General features: G+C 68.4%; 5 protein-coding genes across 7 annotated transcripts; 3 read left to right on the top strand and 2 right to left on the bottom strand.

Annotated features, from left to right (window-relative positions):
* Window positions 1–12: 12 nt before the first annotated feature.
* GGCX (gamma-glutamyl carboxylase) lies at window positions 13–5,595 on the bottom strand. The gene is given in 16 exon segments (XM_052805532.1): window positions 13–183; window positions 265–460; window positions 537–684; window positions 769–899; window positions 1,006–1,175; window positions 1,258–1,409; window positions 1,491–1,622; window positions 2,195–2,288; window positions 2,290–2,455; window positions 2,659–2,822; window positions 2,921–3,027; window positions 3,127–3,205; window positions 3,594–3,759; window positions 4,560–4,718; window positions 5,222–5,449; window positions 5,548–5,595. Coding segments are annotated over 16 exon segments (2,268 nt in total). The 5' UTR covers window positions 5,567–5,595; the 3' UTR covers window positions 13–26.
* A 1,546-nt stretch (window positions 5,596–7,141) lies between these two features.
* Window positions 7,142–8,155, top strand: VAMP8 (vesicle associated membrane protein 8). The gene is made up of 2 exons (XM_052805579.1): window positions 7,142–7,334; window positions 7,927–8,155. The coding sequence occupies exons 1-2, from the start codon at window positions 7,167–7,169 to the stop codon at window positions 8,068–8,070; spliced, it is 312 nt and encodes a 103-aa protein (XP_052661539.1). The 5' UTR covers window positions 7,142–7,166; the 3' UTR covers window positions 8,071–8,155.
* Window positions 8,067–11,605, top strand: LOC128149945 (vesicle-associated membrane protein 5-like). 3 transcript variants are annotated; one of them, XM_052805567.1, is made up of 3 exons: window positions 8,067–8,152; window positions 10,339–10,470; window positions 10,864–11,605. In XM_052805567.1, exons 1-3 carry the CDS (start codon window positions 8,141–8,143, stop codon window positions 11,134–11,136), a joined length of 417 nt encoding a protein of 138 aa, XP_052661527.1. In that variant the 5' UTR covers window positions 8,067–8,140; the 3' UTR covers window positions 11,137–11,605. The 3 variants fall into 3 exon arrangements, with proteins under 3 accessions (XP_052661527.1, XP_052661529.1, XP_052661526.1); XM_052805569.1 differs by lacking the exon at window positions 8,067–8,152 and adding an exon at window positions 8,712–8,803; XM_052805566.1 differs by lacking the exon at window positions 8,067–8,152 and having other exon boundaries at window positions 10,078–10,470.
* A 407-nt stretch (window positions 11,606–12,012) lies between these two features.
* C13H2orf68 (chromosome 13 C2orf68 homolog) lies at window positions 12,013–13,554 on the bottom strand. Its single transcript, XM_052805578.1, is given in 5 exon segments — window positions 12,013–12,235; window positions 12,510–12,631; window positions 13,048–13,102; window positions 13,104–13,164; window positions 13,311–13,554. Coding segments are annotated over 5 exon segments (456 nt in total). The 5' UTR covers window positions 13,406–13,554; the 3' UTR covers window positions 12,013–12,112.
* A 62-nt stretch (window positions 13,555–13,616) lies between these two features.
* On the top strand, window positions 13,617–17,825 carry USP39 (ubiquitin specific peptidase 39). The gene is made up of 12 exons (XM_052805536.1): window positions 13,617–14,154; window positions 14,461–14,530; window positions 14,654–14,748; window positions 15,289–15,425; window positions 15,511–15,663; window positions 15,770–15,995; window positions 16,078–16,155; window positions 16,248–16,315; window positions 16,401–16,732; window positions 17,206–17,341; window positions 17,430–17,516; window positions 17,623–17,825. The coding sequence occupies exons 1-12, from the start codon at window positions 13,617–13,619 to the stop codon at window positions 17,668–17,670; spliced, it is 1,968 nt and encodes a 655-aa protein (XP_052661496.1). The 3' UTR covers window positions 17,671–17,825.
* Window positions 17,826–17,908: the final 83 nt, after the last annotated feature.

Genomic DNA, 17,908 nt, shown 5'->3' with positions numbered 1-17,908 from the left:
AAAAAAATTGAGTTTATTTGCAGTGCTCAGAGCTCGGGGTCCCCCTGCCCCCCTCCGCCGCCCTCGGGCCGAGCCTCCTCTTCCTCGCCGTGCCAGTTGGCGAAGGCCACCTCCTGCGCCAGCTGCTGCAGGGGCGGCCGGCCCAGCACCAGGTTCCGGAGGGAGATGCAGGTCATCAGGGCGCTGCGAGGGGTGGGGGGGTCAGTAATGGCGGGAGGGGAGAAGGGAAAATTAAGGGGGGGGAAAGGTGATTTTGGTGCTCACCTGCGGCGGAAGAGGTAGAATTTCTTGCGGAGGAAGCGGTGGAGGCGCTGGACCAGGCTGGCCTCCCGCCGCCGGTTCTGCTCCTCCAGCCGCCGCTGCCGCCGCAGGAACGCCGTCACCACCGGGTCGGCCGCGGTCCCCGCCGGCGGCGGCTCCCCCAGGATGGGCCGCAGCTCGGGGGGCAGCGGCTCTGTCTCTGCGGGGACGAGAAGGGGGTGAGCTGGGGGTGGTGGTGGGGGTTTCCCCGAGATTCCCCCACCGCCGGTGCTCACCGGTGCCGTTGCGCACCCGCTCCCGCAGCTCCTGCAGCCGCGTCAGGTTCTTCTCCAGCGCCAGCGCCGTGGTGTTGACGTAGAGGTACATGTAGCAGGACGGCTCCGGTGACACCGTGTGCACCTTGTGGTACTGCCCTGCCGGCAGCTGGATGGACAGGGGGGGGCTGTCAGAAGCCCCCGGGACCCCCCCCCACCCCCCAATGTTCCCCCCCCCCGCCCAGGCCCTCACCTGCATCCCCTCGCCCTGCCGCAGGGAGCGGTTTTGGTGCTGCTCCACCAGCTCCACCAGCACCTCTCCCCGCAGCACCCGCAGGCTGGTGTTACCCAGGTCCTTGCTGACAAAGTTCTCCAGGTGTAAGCCTGGGGAGAGGGGAGAGGAAAAAAAAAAAAAAAAAAAGTGGGTGTCCACCCCTCGGGGTGCCTCCCCCAACCCAGGGGCCCCCCCTCCGGCCCCCAAACCCCGTACCAGGGAAGTCGGCGATGAAGACGGCGTCGGTGTGTCCGTCCAGCTGACTCTCCAGCTCCTGCAGCCGCTCCCGCCAGGGCGACAGCTCCAGCAGCAGCGGCAGCAGCCACGGCGTGGGACTCCACGGGGACCATGGCGCCCGAACCAGGTCCACCCGCGGGTCCACCAGCCTGCGGGGAACGGGCTGTCAGCATCCCCCCGCACCCCCCCAGTGTGTCTGTGTCTTGTCTTGTCTCCCCCCCCGCCCCAAACCTCTGCTGGAAGCGGTCGTTGATGGAGACCCAGACGTCGAAGTAGATCTGGGGCTGGGAGACGTTGTAGCGGGGCAGGAGGTGGCTCAGGCAGGTCGAGTATTGCTTCAGCATGTCCGCGTGGTCCTTCCAGCGCCGGCTCTGCGTGAACACCTACCCTGGCTGCGTGGGTGATGGGGAACCCCCCCAACACCCCGCTGTCCCCCCCCACCCTGCCCTGGTGTCCCCGCTCACCCCCGGTTTGAGGTAGCCCACCTCCCCGGTGAGCCCGTCCCGGTAGGTGATCTTGACGTGCTGGTGGAAGCGGGAGTGAACCATCATGTCCCAGGAGTAACCGTAGAGGCCGTTGGTCCAGTTGTTGTAGCCCTGGGGGGGGGACGGGGACACAGGAGACGGGGGGGGGGGGTTAACACCAGGGGACAGCAGCGTCCCCACCCCACGGTGACCCCTCAGGAGGGGATAGGGGAGCTCTGTATCCCTCCTCCTTCATCCCCTGGGTGAGCCCCCCCCCAAGTCCTTACCCCTGTGACCCACCCCCCCAGCAGTCCCCCCTTCAGCCCTGTGTCCCACCATAACACCCCCTTACCCACCCCGTGTCCCCTCTCCCATGTTAACATGCCCCACCCCAGCACTGCCCTCACCCCAAGCCCCCTCGGCACTGCCCCCTTGCCCCCCAGCATTCCCCCCCTTTACCACCATGCACCCCTATACCGCCCCAGTATCCCCCAGTCCCAAATGTCCTTTCACCCCCTCTGTGTCCCCCCAAAACACCAGCCCGTGTCCCCCCAAATGCCCCCCACATCCCCCCAAACCACCCCTGCATGCCCCAAAATACCCCCCACGTCCAAAAAAACCCACCCCCCCATCTCCAAAAGTACCCCCCCCAAATGCCCCTGGCAGTGCCCTTCTGCCCCCCCCGACCCCAGCAATGCCCCCACCTGGGTGATGAAGTGGGAGTAGGGCAGGAAGAGTTGCTCCAGCACGTAGAGGAGGGTGAAGGCGGCAGCCAGATGTTGGCGAGGCTGAAGGCCCCCCCCGTGCCCTCCGCCCCCCGTAGTGGCAGTCGGGGCTGGGCCTGGGGGGCTGGGTGCTGGGCAGCACCCCCCGCAGCCAGGGTGGGCAGCGGGCGCAGAGACGTCGGGGCCAGCTCGGGTGGCAGAAGAGCCCGCTGCTGGCCAGCATGGTGTAGGGGAACATGCCTGGGGGGGACGGGACAGGGGGCAGCACCCCTTAGGGACCCCCCCAGCCGCACGCTGGGGTCCCCCAGGGCTGAGGGGAGGGTGTCTGGGTGCCCCTGCCCAGGCTCAGGGTGTTTTGGGGGTGCCTGGGTGTCCCTGCCCTGGCTGGGGGTGCTCCAGGGGTTGGGAGGGTGCTCTGTGTCCCCCCCACCCCGGTGTCTCACCGATGCTGAAGAGCTGGGAGTTCATGCAGTGGAAGTAGGTGACGAAGAAGAGGGCGATGGGCCGGGTGGCGTCGAAGAAGAGGAGGAAGCCGGCGGAGAGGTCGAGTACCAGCCCCCCGCCGTGCACCACCAGCAGGCTGGTCATCTCCTCCGACAGCACCAGCCTGCGGGTGGGACCCGTCACCCTCCTCCTCCTCCTCGCCCCGTCACCCTCCTCCTCCTCCTCACCCCGTCAAGTCCCCGTCACCCTCCTCATCCCCACCTGAAGGGCGAGAAGAGCCAGTGGCGGGCGAGGGAGCTCATGGAGTAGCCGCCCACCCAGTCGGCGTCCAGCTTCTTCAGCCCCGCGATGAAGTAGACGATGAAGATCTGGGGGGGAAGGGGTGATGGGGGGTGAGGGGTGGTCCCGGAGGGGGGACCCAGGCGTCCGGGGCAGGGGACAGGGGACCCCGGCGTCCGGGCACCCACCTGGGCGCGCAGCAGGGTGTAGTTCCACAGCGGCACGTGGGCATTCCTCTTCTGGGGACGGAGGAGCCCATCCAGGGACCTGTGGGGACACGGGGCGGTAGTGGGCACACGGGGGGGGATCCCCAGAGAAAGGGGGTGACCGGGCCACTGTCAGCCCCGCTGCCGGTGCCGTGGAGAACACGTGCCACCGCCCCGTGGGGACCCAGAGCCACAGGGAAACGCCGGTGCCGTGGGGGACACCGGGGCCATTCCCTGGGGACACAACGCCGTGGGGACCCCGGTGCCACGGGGGTTCACGGCACCCCCGTGGGGACCCCCGGTGCCGGTAGGGACACCGGGGTCTGTGCCACCCCATGGGGACCCACCAGACCTCGGTGCCTTGCAGCACCCCGTGCCACCCAGGATCCCCAGTGAAACCCATCTCACCCCATGGCCCCCCCACCCCGGTAGCACCCCTGGGTGCCCACCCGTAGCGGTCGGCGCCCAGCAGCGCCAGCTGGAAGGCCAGGAGCCCGTAGAGGTAGGAGTGGTTGTTCCAGGAGGTCTTGTCCAGCAGCAGCAGGTACCAGTACGGTCCCAGGAAGGCGACGCAGCTCAGGCGGTAGCAGCACCCTGCCATGATGCCCAGCGCCCCTGCGGGCACCGCAGCCCTCCTGTCCCCAACACTGTCCCCAGCCCCGTCCCCGGTTTCCCTCCCGGCGCCCGTCCCAGCGCCCCATCCCAGCTCCTCTTGGTGTCTGGTCCCATCGTGGGGATGTGTCCCCTGTCCCAGTGCCACCCCCCAGTGCCCATCTTGGTGCCCGTCCCCCTTTGCTGGTGTGGTACCTGTCCCAGAGACCCTGCCGGTGACACTCCCGGTCTGTCCCCGTCCTTCCCCGGTTCCCCTCCTGGGCCCTGTCCCCATGCCCATCCCAGTCCCAGTGCCCATCCCAGTCCATCCCAGTCCCTGTCCCAGTCCCTTTGCCCATCCCAGTCCCCGTCCCAGTCCCTTTGCCCATCCCAGTCCCCGTCCCAGTCCCTTTGCCCATCCCAGTCGCTTTGCCCATCCCAGTCCTTGTCCCAGTCGCTTTGCCCATCCCAGTCCCCGTCCCAGTCCCTTTGCCCATCCCAGTCCCTGTCCCAGTCCCTTTGCCCATCCCAGTCCCCGTCCCAGTCCCTTTGCCCATCCCAGTCGCTTTGCCCATCCCAGTCCTTGTCCCAGTCGCTTTGCCCATCCCAGTCCCTGTCCCAGTCCCTTTGCCCATCCCAGTCCCCGTCCCAGTCCCTTTGCCCATCCCAGTCCCCGTCCCAGTCCCTTTGCCCATCCCAGTCGCTTTGCCCATCCCACTCCTTGTCCCAGTCGCTTTGCCCATCCCAGTCCCCGTCCCAGTCCCTTTGCCCATCCCAGTCCCTGTCCCAGTCCATCCCAGTTCCCGTCCCAGTCCCCCCCGTACCCAGGAACATGACGGTGTAGAGCAGGTACATCCAGTCGAGGGGCAGGGGCTGCAGGAAGGGCAGCAGCGGGAACCGGCAGACCTCCAGCCCGTCCAGGAACCGCTGGTCCAGGTGTCCCAGTCCCCGCTCCTGGGGCACGTCCAGCGCCATCAGCAGCCCTGCGGGGGGGGCCGGGGGGGGCGGTCAGCGACCCGGGCACCCCCTGCCCCCACCCCGGCGGGGCCTCGGCAGGGGGACCCGGGTGTCCGGGAGGACACTGACCCCCCCCGTCCTGTGTGTGTGTGTCCCCCCGAACCTCTGCCGGAACCTTTGCTCCGGTGGTGACGTGTCAAGGCCCCGAGGCCGGGGGTATGCCTGAGGACCCCCCCAAACCCCTGGGTCCCCCTCCCAACTCCTGCCCCCCCCCAAACCCTGGATCCCCCCCAAACCCCTGGATCCCCCCCAAACTCCTGGGTTCCCCCCCCAGACTCCTGGATCCCCCCTAAACTCCCGGGTCCCCCCAGGCTCCTGGATTGCCCCCAAAACCCCTGGATCCCCCCAAAACCCCTGGATCCCCCCCCCAACTTCTGGGTCCCCCCCCAACCCTGGATCCCCCCCAAACCCCTGGGTCCCCCCCAAACTCCCGGGTGCCGCCGGTCCCCCCCCGGTGCCCCCCCCTCACCGAAGGCCCCCCGGAAGGCCCCCAGCGCGGCGGGGTCGGCGGGCCGGTGCAGCAGCCGGACGAAGCGGTGCCACCGCGCCAGGTCCCGCAGTTCGAAGCCCAGGAGCCGCCGGGCCAGGCCGGCACCGGCACCGGCACCGGCACCGGGGTCCCTGCCGGGGGAGTGGGGGGAGCCCGGGGGCCGCCCCGCCCCCTCCCCCCGCTCCGGCCGCCTCCGCCGCGCCGGGCCTGCAGCGGGGTCGGGGGTCAGAGGTGAGGGGTCACAGGGCACCGAGCCCCGACCCCCCCCCCGACCCCCGATCCCGGTCCCGGTCCCGGTCCCGTACCCTCCGCCGCCGCCGCCATCGCTACGGCCCCGCCCCCCCGCGAGCCACGTCACGGGGCGGAGCGATTGGCGGCTCCGCCCCGCCACCGGGGGCGGGAGGGGGGGGGTGTCGAGGCGCGCGCCACACCCCTGCCCCCCCGCGGCCCCTACCGCCTCCTGACCCCTGACCCCGTCACCCCCGACCCCGCCGCGACCCCTGACCCCCCCGTCACCCCCCCACCCCCCGTGGCGACCCCCGACCCCGCCCCTTCCCGGTGCCGCCGACTCCCGGAAGGGCCCGGCGGGGCGGGGCGGGGTCAGCGGCCGCCGCGGGCAGGAGCGGAGCGGAGCGGGGCCGGCGGCGGTGGGACCGGGGGGCGACCGCGGGGGTGCTCGGGGAACTGCCCGGGGCGCCGGTGGGGGGGCCTGGGGTACACCTAGGGTGCCCGTGGGGGCTTGGGGGGTGCCCAGGGTGCCTGTGGGGGGGTCTGGGGTACGTATAGGGTGCATATGGGGCGCTTGGGGGGTGCCCAGGGTGCCTATAAGGTGCTTGGGGGCTGTCTTTGGGGTCTCTGGGGGGCATATGGGGGGCGTCTGGGGTACGTGTGGGGGGCCCAGGGTGCCTGTGGGGGGGTCTGGGGTATGTATAGGGCACCTATAGGGTGCTTGGGGGGTGCCCAGGGTGCCTATACAGTGCTCGGGGAAGTGCCTGTGGGGTGCCTATAGGGCGCTTGGGTGGATATGGGGCGCCTATGAGGTGCCCAGGTACCTATAGGGTGCTTGGGACGTGCCTTTGGGGTCTCCGGGGGGCATATGGAGGGGTCTCGGGTACTTATGGGGGGCCCAGGGGGTGTATATAGGGTGCTGAGGGGTGACCAGGGTGCCTATAGGGTGCTTGGGGGTGCACATGCGGTGCCTATGGACTGCTCGGGGTGCCTATGGGGTGCCCAGGGTGCCTGTGGGGGGGTCTAGGGTGCCTATGGGGGTGCACATAGGGTGCTTGAGGAAGTGCCCAGGGTGCCCATGGGGTGCTTGGGGGGTGCATATAGGGTGCCTAGGGTGCATATGGGGGGTCCGGGGTACATATGGGGTGCCAAGGGGGTGCTCGGGGTGCCTATGGGGTGCTTGGGGAAGTGCCTATGGGCGCTTGTCAGGTGCTTGGTGTTGATATGGGGGGGCATATGGGGTACTTGGGTGGATACAGGGTGCCTGCGGGGTTCCCGGGGCACCTATGGGGTGCTTGGGGGTACGTTTGGGGTCCGTATGGGGAGCTGGGGGGTGCATATAGGGTGTATGTAGGGTGCCCGGGGTGCCTATAGGGTGTTGGAGGAAGTGCCCAGGGTGCCCATGGGGTGCTTGGGGGTGCCTATGGGGTGTCTGGCGTGCTCAGGGGGTGTGTACGGGGCGCTTGGGGGGTGCCCAGGGTACATGTAGGGTGCTGGGGGTGCCGGGAGAGTGCCGGGGGTCTATGTGGGGCACTTGGGGGTAGACCCAGGGTACATATGGGGTGCTTGGGGGGGTGCCGGGGCGTAGGTGGGGCGGTGGAGGGTGCCGGGGTCCCTGTGGGGCGGTGGGGTGCCCGCCCTAACACCTGCCCTGTGGTCCCAGGCGGGCAGCGGTGCGGGCAGCGGTGCGGGCAGCATGGCGGGCAGCACGGCGGGCGACGTGACGGGCGGCGGGCGCGTGCGGGCGCTGCAGCAGGAGGTCGAAGGCGTCAAAACCATCATGACCCAGAACGTGGAGCGGATCCTGGCGCGGGGCGAGAACCTCGAGCAGCTCCACAGCAAGAGCCAGGACCTGGAGGCCACGGTACGGGCAGGGGGTCCCCGGGCTGGGCAGAGGGTCCCTGGAGCGGGCAGGGGGTCCCCAGGGTGGCACCACGTCCCCCGCTTGGGTGCGGCATCCCTGGGTGGGGGCAGCGTCGGTCACCCTGGGTGGCAGGGGGTCCCCAAGGTGACACGGGGTCCTGGGGTGGGCGCAGCGTCCCCAGGGGGGTCCCGGCTTGGGGGCACCAGGTCCCCTGGGGTGGCACTGGGTCCTCAGGCTGGCGCTGGGACCCCGGGGGGGGGATGACACAGGGTTGTGGCACACGGGGTCCCCGAGGGGGCTCTGGCGCACTGGGTCCAGTTGGGCACTGGGGCTGGGGGTGTGGGGCAATTGGGTGGCAGGGGGTGTCCCCAAGGGTGTCAGTGGGGGTCCCCAGGGTTGCAGTGGGTGTCCCTGGGGTCACAATGGGTGTCCCCAGGGTGGCAGGGGGTGTCCCCGAGGTGGTAGTGGGGGTCCCCAGGGTGGCAGTGGGGTCCCTGGGGTCACAGTGGGGGTCCCCAGGGTGGCAGAGCCGTCCCCGGGGTGGCAGGGACTGTCCCCGTGTCCCCCCCCCCCCCGACCGATGTCCCCGCAGTCGGAGCACTTCAAGACGACGTCCCAGAAGATGGCCCGCCGGTACTGGTGGAAGAACGTGAAGCTGCTCGTCATCCTCGGCCTGGTGGGCGCCATCATCCTCATCCTCATCATCCTCCTGGCCACCGGCACCATCCCCACCTAGAGCCGACCCCCCGTCCCCCCCACCCGCGGGGACCCCCCGGCCACCCCCGTGTCCCCCGGGGAATACAGGGATGACAAGAACCGTGTGAGGCTGGGGGTGTGTGTGTGTGCCGGGACGGGGGACACGTGGGGTCACGCGTGGGGACACGGGACACGTGGGCACACGTGTGGGGACTGGCGGCGCCGGGGGGGGGGGGGGGGGGGGCTGGGGAGTGGTGCCAGGCGGGCAGCTGGCACCAGGGGACAAAGGACACTGTGTGGTGGCACTGCCACCCTGGGGGGGGTGGGGGGGACGGGACGGGACATGGGGGTCCCCAGGGACCCAGGTATGGGAGGGACCTGCGTCTGGGGGGGTTTGGGGGACATGGGGGTCCCTGGGGGGACCCATGTCTGGGGGCAGGTTGGGGACATTGGGGTACCGGGGGGGCAGCCCCACATCTGGGGAGGGCTGTAGGGACACAGGGGTCCCGCGGGGGGCACCCCCACATCTGGGGGGGTCTTGGGGACACGGGGGTCCCTGGGGGGGGCACTCCCACATCTGGGAGGGGTCTGTAGGGACCGGGGGGGTCTTTGGGGGACCCGCGGCTGCGGGGCCGGGGGGTGCCCGGGGAGGGGACACACACCGTCCCGGTCTGTGGCCCCGGGGACACCCGGGGGGGTGGGAGGGGGCGGTCCCGGTCCCACCCCCGCCCCGGGCACCGCCCCCGGTACCGGCACCGCCCCGCGAGACCATGGTGAGCACCGGGGGCTCTGCCGCCGCTTTCGCTTTCGCTTCCCGGGGGGCGTGGACCGGCACCGGCACCGGGGGGGGGCGGGAGACACGGGACCCCCCCCCCCCCCTCCCGGTCCCGGTGTCCCCGGGCTCTTCCTGCTGGCGGGAGGGACACAGCCCCGGCGGGGGGGGGAGTGTCCGTGTCCCCGTGTCCTTGCGTGTCGTTGTCCCCCGCCGGTGCCGGGAGCCCCCCCCGTGTCCCCCCCGTGCCCTGTCCCCAGGGCCCCCGTCTGCCCCACCCCCGTGGTCTCCTTGTCCCCGTGCGCCCGTTCCTGCGGTGCCTGTGTCCCCAGGGTCCCCCCATGTCCCCTCCCCACAGCGCCCCTGTCCCCAGGTGCCCCTTCCCTGAGGTACCCTCGTCCCCATTGTCCCCCTATGTCCCCATTGTCCCCATGGTGCCCCTTCCGTGAGGTAGCCTATGTCCCTATTGTCCCCCTATGTCCCCATTGTCTTCCTGTGTTCCCATTGTCCCCATGCAGCCCCTTCCCTGAAGTCCCCATTGTCCCCATGGTCCCCTATGTCCCCGTTGTCCCCATGGTGCCCCTTTCCTGGGGTACCTTTGTGCCCAAGGTCCCTGTGTCCCCGTTGTCCCCCCATGTCCCCATGGTCCCCATTGTCCCTGTTGTCCTCCTATGTCCCCACTGTCCTCCTATGTCCCCATTGTCCCCATGGTGCCCCTTCCCTGGGGTACCCTGGTCCCCATGGTCCCCATTGTCCCCATGGTGCCCCTTCTGTGAGGTAGCCTATGTCCCCATTGTCCCCCTATGTCCCCATTGTCTTCCTGTGTTCCCATTGTCCCCATGCAGCCCCTTCCCTGAAGTCCCCATTGTCCCCTATGTCCCTGTTGTCCCCATGGTGCCCCTTTCCTGGGATACCTTTGTGCCCAAGGTCCCTGTGTCCCCGTTGTCCCCCTGTGTCCCTGTTGTCCCCCATGTCCCCATGGTCCCCATTGTCCCTGTTGTCGTCCTATGTCCCCGTTGTCCCCATGGTGCCCCTTTCCTGGGGTACCTTTGTGCCCAAGGTTCCTGTGTCCCCGTTGTCCCCCCATGTCCCCATGGTCCCCATTGTCCCTGTTGTCCTCCTATGTCCCCATCGTCCCCTATGTCCCCATGGTGCCCCTTCCCTCAGGTACCCTTGTGCCCAAGGTCCCTGTGTCCCCATTGTCCCCCATGTCCCCATTGTCCCCATGTCTCCATTGTCCCCATGGTGCCCCTTCCCTGAGGTCCCCTATGTCCCCATGTCCCCTGTGTCCCCATTGTCCCCATGGTGCCCCTTTCCTGGGGTACCTTTGTGCCCAAGGTCCCTGTGTCCCCATTGTCCCCCTATGTCCCCGTTGTCCCCATGGTGCCCCTTCCCTGCAGTGCCCTTGTCCGTTTGTCCCCCCATCCCCATGGTCCCCACATGTCCCCTCCCCGCGGTCCCCTTTCCCCGGGGTGCCGGTGTCCCCAGGGGTGCCGGTGTCCCCCCACGTGTGTGTGTGTGTGTCCCTGTCCCCAGGAGGGGCTGGCGCGGTGCCAGCGCGAGGCAGAGGAGGTGACGGAGCTGATGAAGCAGAATTTTGCCCGGGCGCTGGAGCGGGACGGGCGCCTCAGCGACCTCGACAGCCGGGCCCAGGAGCTGCGCGCCATGGTGGGCACACGTGGGCACCTATGGGGACATATAGCCCTGGGGGACACTATAGGGACATAGAGCCCTGGGGGGACACACTATAGGGACATAGAGCCCTGGGGGGACACACACTATGGGGACATATAGCCCCAGGGGGAATATGCTATAGGGACATATAGCCTTAGGGGACACTGCAGGGACATACAGCCCCGGAGGGGGTGAGATGGCTCCCTAGGGGACACTATGGGGGGTACACAGCCCCAGGGGACATGCTATAGGGACATATGGCCCTGGGGGGGGATGCTATAGGGACATACAGCCCTATAGTGCCCCCCCCAACACTATATGCCTGTATGGCCGGGGGGGGGGGCGGTTACCCTATAGATCCCCCCCCCGACGGCATTGTCTCCACAGGGCGAAACCTTCACCCGCAGCACCCGGGCTGTGGCGCGGCAGCAGCGCAGGGGACACCGGCGCTGGCGCCTGGTGGTCATCGGCCTCGCCGGCCTCCTCCTCCTCCTCCTCCTCCTTATCCTCGGCCTGGCACTATGGCTGCCACGGCCACCCCCCGCCATCATCACTGTCACTGTCCCCCCCGGTACCCCCCCCCGGCGGGGACTGAGCCCCTGGCACGGCGGGGAGCCTGCCAGGACTTGGGGGAGACCCTACAATAACAAACCAGCGTGATCTGTTTTGGGGAGACCCTACAATAACAAACCAGCGGGAGCAGCTTTGAGGAGACCCTACGATAACAGAGCAGCAGGACCCACCCCAGGGAGACCTCCATGATAAATAAGCACCAGGATCTGCTTTGGGGAGACCCTACAATAACAAATGCGCCGGACCCTCTCCGGGGAGACCCTACAATAACAAAGCAGCAGGATCTGTTTTGGGGATACACTACAATAACAAACCAGCGCGATCTGTTTTGGGGAGACCCTACAGTAACAAACTGGCAGGACCCTCTCCGCAGAGACCCTACAATAACAAACCACTGTGCCTTGCTCCAAGGTGACCCTGCAATAACAGCCCCTGTGGGATCGAATTCAGGGAGACCCTACAATAACAAACCACCGTGCCTTGCTCCCGGGAGACCCTACAATAACAAAGGGACCTGATTTGGGGAGACCCTACCACAATAAACCAGCACAACCCACTCTGAGGAGACCCGACAATAACAAATCAGTGTCACCAGCTCTGGGGACACCCGGTCTTGTCCCCAGATGCCACCAGCCCGGGGGGGGGACGGACAGATGGACAGGAGGGTGCTGTGGCCCTGCCACTGCGATGGGGGGACCTGGGAGGGGACCCTGGGGACATGATGGCACCCGGGGGGGGGACACATGACCCTGGGGAGGGGAGAGGATGGGGGGTCCCTGGGGACATGGCACCCCTCGTCACCCGCACAGGGGGTACCCTGGCACCCACGGCAGGGGATGCTGAGGGCGATGACAGCGGGGGACAGGATGCGGTGACACGCTGGGATCCCCAAAAGCCCCCGCCCCCGCATACCTGGGTCCCTCCCCCGTGCCTCGGTTTCCCCAAGCGGAGCCAGACACCGGAGCCTCGCAGCACCTTTATTGACAGCAAGCAGCGGCTGGCACCCGTCCCCCGGGGGGACAGCAGCGTCCCCCTGGGGGGGTGCGTGGGGGGGTCAGCAGCGTCACCCCGTCCCTCGACGCTTGCTGAGCTCGTCCTGCACCCGCTGGCAGAGGGCCCGGCGCAGGGCGGGTTCCAGCGGGCTCCGGGCGCACACCCGTCGCGTCACCTCCTCCGCGCTGTCCCCCTGCGGCACCCCGTCACCCGCCGTGCCCCACGGCAGCACCCCCGTCGCCCCACGGCACCCCCCTTGCCCCACGGCAGCACCCTCACCCCCCCCCCCCCCGCTTCATCCCAGGAGAGCCAGCACCCACCGGGCACCCGCTGCGCCCCATGGCACCCGTGGGTGCCCCAACACCCCCCTGCACGCAGCAACCCCCCCTCCTTGCTCCCCCGGCCCCCCTCCCCGCACCCATGGGTGCCCCCCCAGGGGCACGGGTCCCGGACGCCGGGGTGCCCACCTGGTGCACGATGACGGCGGTGACGCGGCCGTCGTCCCCCTCGTACTCCAGGCAGAAGAGACGGGGCCCACGGGTGTCCGTGGGGGAGGGGGGCCCCGGGCTGGCATCTCCCCCGGGACCCCCTGCAGTGCCTGCACCCTCAGGGGGTGGCCAGTGCCCCCCCCCCCACTCCCATGCCCTGGCCCATCCTTGGGTGTCCGTCCCCCCCAAACCATCTCACGGGTCCCCCCCATCCCCATCACTCCCTTAGGTGACCCCCCCCGTGCCCCAGCCCACCCCTGGGTGCCCCCCCACCCCCATCGCTCCCTTAGGTGACCCCCCCCACGCCCCAGCCCACCCTTGGGTGCCCCCCCCATACCCCAACCATCTCTTGGGTGCCCCCCCCATGCCCTAACCCCCCCCAGGGGTGCCCCATTACCCTCCCCCCACCCGTGGGTGCCCCCTCATGTCCCAGCCCACCCTGAGGTCGTCCCCCCCCCAATTTGTGTGTGTGTCCCCACCCCCAAAACACCTCTTGGGTGCCCCCCCCCCCGCTCACCGGGCCGGCGGGGCCGGTACACCTGCTGGTCGGGGCGGCGGGGCCGGGGGGGGGGTCGTGGTGAGCCGCCCCCGCGCCCGCCCCCGCGCCTGCCGCACCGCCCGCTCGTAGGCGTCCCTGCGGACCGGGGGGGGACACCGAGGGGGTTACCGGGGGGGGGACACGGCAGGGATGTCACAGGGGGTCGCGGGGCCGCGCTGGGCCGGGGCTGGGGGGTCCCCGGGAGGCCCCGGGCCGGTTCAGGGCCCCGCCGGTGGCGGTACCTGGCGATCTGGTTGCGGCGGATATGCCGCACGAAGCCGTGGCTCATGTCGAGCCGCCCACCCGGCCGGCAGCGCCAGCCCGCGGCCGCCTCCATCAGCCGCCGCCACCGGGGCCGGCCTGGAGGGGGAGGCCGCGGGCGGGGCTGCCCTGCCGGTAACGGGACGCGGTCCCTTTAAAAGCCCCGCCGGCCGCCGCAGGCCCGGCGCGCATGCGCCACCGAAGGGGAGGGGCTCGCCACACTGCGCAGGCGCAGGAGAGGCGTTGCCCGCGCAGGAGAGGCGTTGCCCGCCCCGGCGGCCTTGCACATGCGCAGTAGCGAGGAAGCGGCGGCGGCCGCCGTGCCGGTTGGCCGCGGTCGCGCCTTCTGCGCATGTGCGGTCGGGACTGACGCGCGGTCCGGCCCCGCCCCTTCCACCCCGCGCCTGCGCCCTGCCGCCTCCGCGCCTGCGCACTGCGGCCCCCGCGCCTGCGCAGTGGGCGGCATGTCGAGCCGCGGGAAGCGGGAGCGGGAGGCCCGGGCGGCCCCGCGGGGCCCGGGCGGCGGCGGCGGCGGGTCCTCCTCCTCCTCCTCCTCCTCCTCATCGCGGGGCTCGTCGCGGAGCCGCCGGGAGGGGGAGGCGGAGCGGTCCCGGGGGCGGCGGGAGGCGGAGCGGGACCGCGGGCGGCGGGAGGCGGCGGCAGCGGAGCCGGGCCTGGCCCTCCCGCTGCCGGTGGATCCCGCCCGTATCAAGCGGGAACCGGGCACCGGGTCCTGGGGGGGCTCCGCTACCCCCGTCGGCCCCGTGCGGGTTAAGCGTGAGCGTGAGCCTGATGGTGACTCCGATCCGGAGCCCGAGCCCACCGGTGGGGACCGGGAGAGCGGGAGGAGGGGGGACACCGGGGGGGGGGGTGGGGAGGGGGGGACACACACCGGGGTGTACGGGGGGACACCGGGGCTGATCCTGGGGGTCCCATGCTCAGGTGCGGGGAGGGGGGGCAGGCAGCGGAGGGGAACCGGGGCTCAGCCTCAGGGGGGCTTTTCGGGGTGGGGGGGACATTTGCTCTATCTCTGATGAGAGGCATCACCCTGGCACTAACGAGCCCCCCTTCATTACTGAGCCCCCCTTTGCTAACGAGCCCCCCTTCCCCCCCCCCCCCCCCCCCCCGCAGTGCGCTACGGCCGTTTCGACCCCGAGGACCAGCGCAGCCGGCACTGCCCCTACCTGGACACCATCAACAAGTGAGTTGGGGGGGGTGGGGATCAGGTCAAGGCTTTTTGGGGGTTCCCCTGGGGGCTACCCCCTGAGTCCTGGGCGTCCCCCCGTCCCTGTGGGTCCCACTTGCAGCTCTACCCCTTTCCCAGGAGCGTCCTGGATTTTGATTTCGAGAAGCTCTGCTCCATCTCGCTGTCCCACATCAACGTCTATGCCTGCCTCGTCTGTGGGAAGTACTTCCAGGGTGAGCCCCCCGGCTCCCAGGGATCGGGGTGCTGCTTGGGGGTCACACGGGGTCTGCCTGGGGACCAGGGTGCTGTCAGGGGGGACATGGGGACATCCAGGGGCCAGGATGCTGCTGAGAAGGGCATGGGGGATGCTCAGGGGTTGGGGTGCTGCTGGGGGGGGCGACACAGGGGACACCCAGGGGCTGGGGTGCTGCTGGGGGACACACCCAGGGGCCAGGGTGCTGGGTGGGGGTCAGAGGGGACATCCACTGACTGGGGGGAGGCACAGAGGACACCCAGGTGCGGGGGTGCTGCCGAGGGGGTGCATGGGGACACCCAGGGACCAGGGTGCTGCCTGGGGGGGGGGCACGGGGACACTTGGGGTGGGCAGAAACAGTCTCCACATGCGGGTGGGGAACGGCTTCTGTCCCATTTCCATCTTCTCCTGGGTTTTCCATCCCCCCTCTCTCCTTTTCGGGGACTCGAGGCTCCCCCTGACCCCACCACCTCCCCCTCAGGCACCCCCCCCCGCCCTGACCCCCTCCTCTCCTCCACAGGCCGCGGGCTGAAGTCTCACGCCTACATCCACAGTGTCCAGTTCAGCCACCATGTCTTCCTCAACCTCCACACCCTCAAGTTTTACTGCCTCCCCGATAACTACGAGATCATCGACTCCTCGCTGGAGGACATCACGGTGTGACGGGGGGGGTCTGAGGTGCCCCGGGGGTGGTTCAGCTTCATGTCCCCCCCAGTTTTCTGACCCTGTTTCTCTCCTGCAGTACGTGCTGAAGCCCACCTTCACTGCGCAGCAGATCACCAACCTGGACAAGCAAGCCAAGCTCTCCCGTGCGTACGACGGCACCACGTACCTGCCCGGCATCGTGGGGCTCAACAACATCAAAGCCAACGACTACGCCAATGCTGTCCTCCAGGTATCGCCGGGGTTTGGGGGGGCTCCAGGCTTCATTTTTGGGGTGAAAACCCCCCAAACCCCACTCCTGGGGCTGGCAGGGATGTTTCCCGACTCCTCTCCCTCAGGCTTTATCCAACGTCCCGCCATTGAGGAATTATTTTTTGGAGGAAGAGAACTACAAGAGCATCCAGCGCCCGCCCGGCGACATCATGTTCCTGCTGGTGCAGCGCTTCGGGGAGCTGATGCGGAAGCTGTGGAACCCCCGGAACTTCAAAGCGCACGTCTCACCCCACGAGATGCTGCAGGCCGTGGTCCTCTGCAGCAAGAAGAACTTCCAGATCACCAAGCAAGGTGAGGAACAGGGTGGGATGGTGGAGGGGTGCTGGATCTGGCCCCCCCCGACCCTGGTTCTGATTTACTCTCTGGTTTGTAGGGGACGGGGTGGACTTCCTCTCCTGGTTCTTGAACGCGCTGCACTCGGCCCTGGGCGGCACGAAGAAGAAGAAGAAAAGTGAGCAGAGGGCAACGAAGGCCCTTGGGGCACCCCCTCGGGTGATGCTCGTCACCCCTGGTGCCCCCCCCAACGTCCTTCTGTCCCCGCAGCCATCGTCACCGACGTCTTCCAGGGCTCCATGCGCATCTTCACCAAAAAACTGCCTCACCCGGATCTGGTGAGTACATGGAGGAGCAAAGTGGGGGGTTTCTTGGCCCCATGGGGGTCTGCAAGCCCCCCCCTCTGAGCCCCGTGTCCCATAGCCGGCCGAGGAGAAGGCGCAGCTCCTGCAGAACACCGAGTACCAGGAGATGATGGTGGAATCCACCTTCATGTACTTGACGTTAGACCTTCCCACCGCCCCGCTCTACAAGGACGAGAAGGAGCAGCTCATCATCCCCCAGGTCCCTCTCTTCAGCATCTTGGCCAAATTCAACGGCGCCACCGAGAAGGAGTACAAGACCTACAAGGAGAACTTTCTCAAGCGCTTCCAGCTCACCAAGCTGCCTCCCTACCTCATCTTCTGCATCAAGCGCTTCACCAAGAACAACTTCTTCGTGGAGAAAAACCCCACCATCGTCAACTTCCCCATCACGTGAGTGGTGAAGACCCCTTTGGTGGGCGCTTGGGGTCGCCGTCTCCCTTTCCCTGTGCCCTGTTGGGGGTTTGAAAGCATCTGGGGGGGTTTGAAAGCATCTGGAGGGAGTTAGTAAGCATCTGGAGGGAGTTAGTAAGCATCTGGAGGGGGTTAGTAAGCACCTAGGACGGATTTAGTAAGCATCTAAGAGGGGTTAGTAAGCATCTGGGGCGGGGTTGTAAGCACCTAGGAGGGGTTAGTAAGCATCTAGGGGGGCTTAGTAAGTATTTGGGGGAGAGTTGTAAGCACCTAGGAGGGTTTTGGAGGCATCTGGAGGGGATTGGAAGCATCCAGGAGGGATTTGCAGGCATCCAAGGGGGTCTGGAAGCATCTGGGGAGGGGGGCTGTGGGTGGTATAGGGGTTCCTCGGGGGTTTGGGCGCTGGTGACGCCCAGTCGAGGGCTGTTGGGTGCTCGGGGGGTGTCCCACAGGAACGTGGACCTGCGGGAGTACCTGTCGGAGGAGGTGCAGGCGGCACACACCAACACCACCTACGACCTCATCGCCAACATCGTGCACGACGGGAAACCCTCCGAGGGCTCTTACCGCATCCACGTGCTGCACCACGTGAGTGTCCCTTGTCCCTGGGGGGGGGTGTGACAATTGTGGTGACCCCCCCGCGGTGTCACCTCTGTCCCCTCCCATCCCCTCGCAGGGCACCGGGAAGTGGTACGAGCTGCAGGACCTGCAGGTGACCGACATCTTGCCGCAGATGATCACCCTCTCGGAGGCGTACATCCAGGTGAGGGGCTTCGGTGACAGCGGGGGGGGTGTCGCGGGGGACGCTTGTCACCCCCCAAATTGTCTCCTCGCCCCACCTTGACGCCCTCTTCCCCGCTCTGCCGCAGATCTGGAAGCGGCGAGAGGAGGACGAGACGAACCAACAAGGCGCCTGAGCCCCTCGGGGACACCCGCAACCTCCCCTGGGGCCGTCCGTTCCCCCCTCGGGGGCACCCGCAGCCCCCCTAAGAGCACCCATAGCCCCCCCGGAGGCACCCACAGCCCTCCCTGCTCCCAATTAAAGGCCACCCCATGTATTTTTGTAACCGTTTTCCGCCTTTGCTATTCTTTGGGTGCGGGGGGCGTCGTGGTTTTCACAGCTTCTGGGAGGTGTGAAAACCTGCCCACTTTCCG

This window comes from Harpia harpyja, chromosome 13 (genome assembly GCF_026419915.1).
Source record: "Harpia harpyja isolate bHarHar1 chromosome 13, bHarHar1 primary haplotype, whole genome shotgun sequence".
NCBI lineage: Eukaryota > Metazoa > Chordata > Aves > Accipitriformes > Accipitridae > Harpia > Harpia harpyja.
The sequence above is the reverse complement of the archived record's forward strand: the minus strand, read 5'-3'. Positions and strand labels throughout refer to the sequence as shown.

What these genes read in the sequence shown, in the direction of transcription:
- LOC128149945 (XM_052805566.1), top strand. Translation starts at nt 10,105, where the DNA reads ATGGTGCCCCTTTCCTGGGGTACCTTTGTGCCCAAGGTCCCTGTGTCC. An exon ending in CCCAGGAGCTGCGCGCCATG is followed by an intron (nt 10,471 to 10,863) that starts GTGGGCACACGT and finishes TTGTCTCCACAG; the next exon opens with GGCGAAACCTTCACCCGCAG.
- VAMP8 (XM_052805579.1), top strand. Translation starts at nt 7,167, where the DNA reads ATGGCGGGCAGCACGGCGGGCGACGTGACGGGCGGCGGGCGCGTGCGG. An exon ending in GCCAGGACCTGGAGGCCACG is followed by an intron (nt 7,335 to 7,926) that starts GTACGGGCAGGG and finishes ATGTCCCCGCAG; the next exon opens with TCGGAGCACTTCAAGACGAC.
- USP39 (XM_052805536.1), top strand. Translation starts at nt 13,617, where the DNA reads ATGCGCAGTAGCGAGGAAGCGGCGGCGGCCGCCGTGCCGGTTGGCCGC. An exon ending in CTGTGGGAAGTACTTCCAGG is followed by an intron (nt 14,749 to 15,288) that starts GTGAGCCCCCCG and finishes TCTCCTCCACAG; the next exon opens with GCCGCGGGCTGAAGTCTCAC. An exon ending in CTTCCAGATCACCAAGCAAG is followed by an intron (nt 15,996 to 16,077) that starts GTGAGGAACAGG and finishes TCTGGTTTGTAG; the next exon opens with GGGACGGGGTGGACTTCCTC.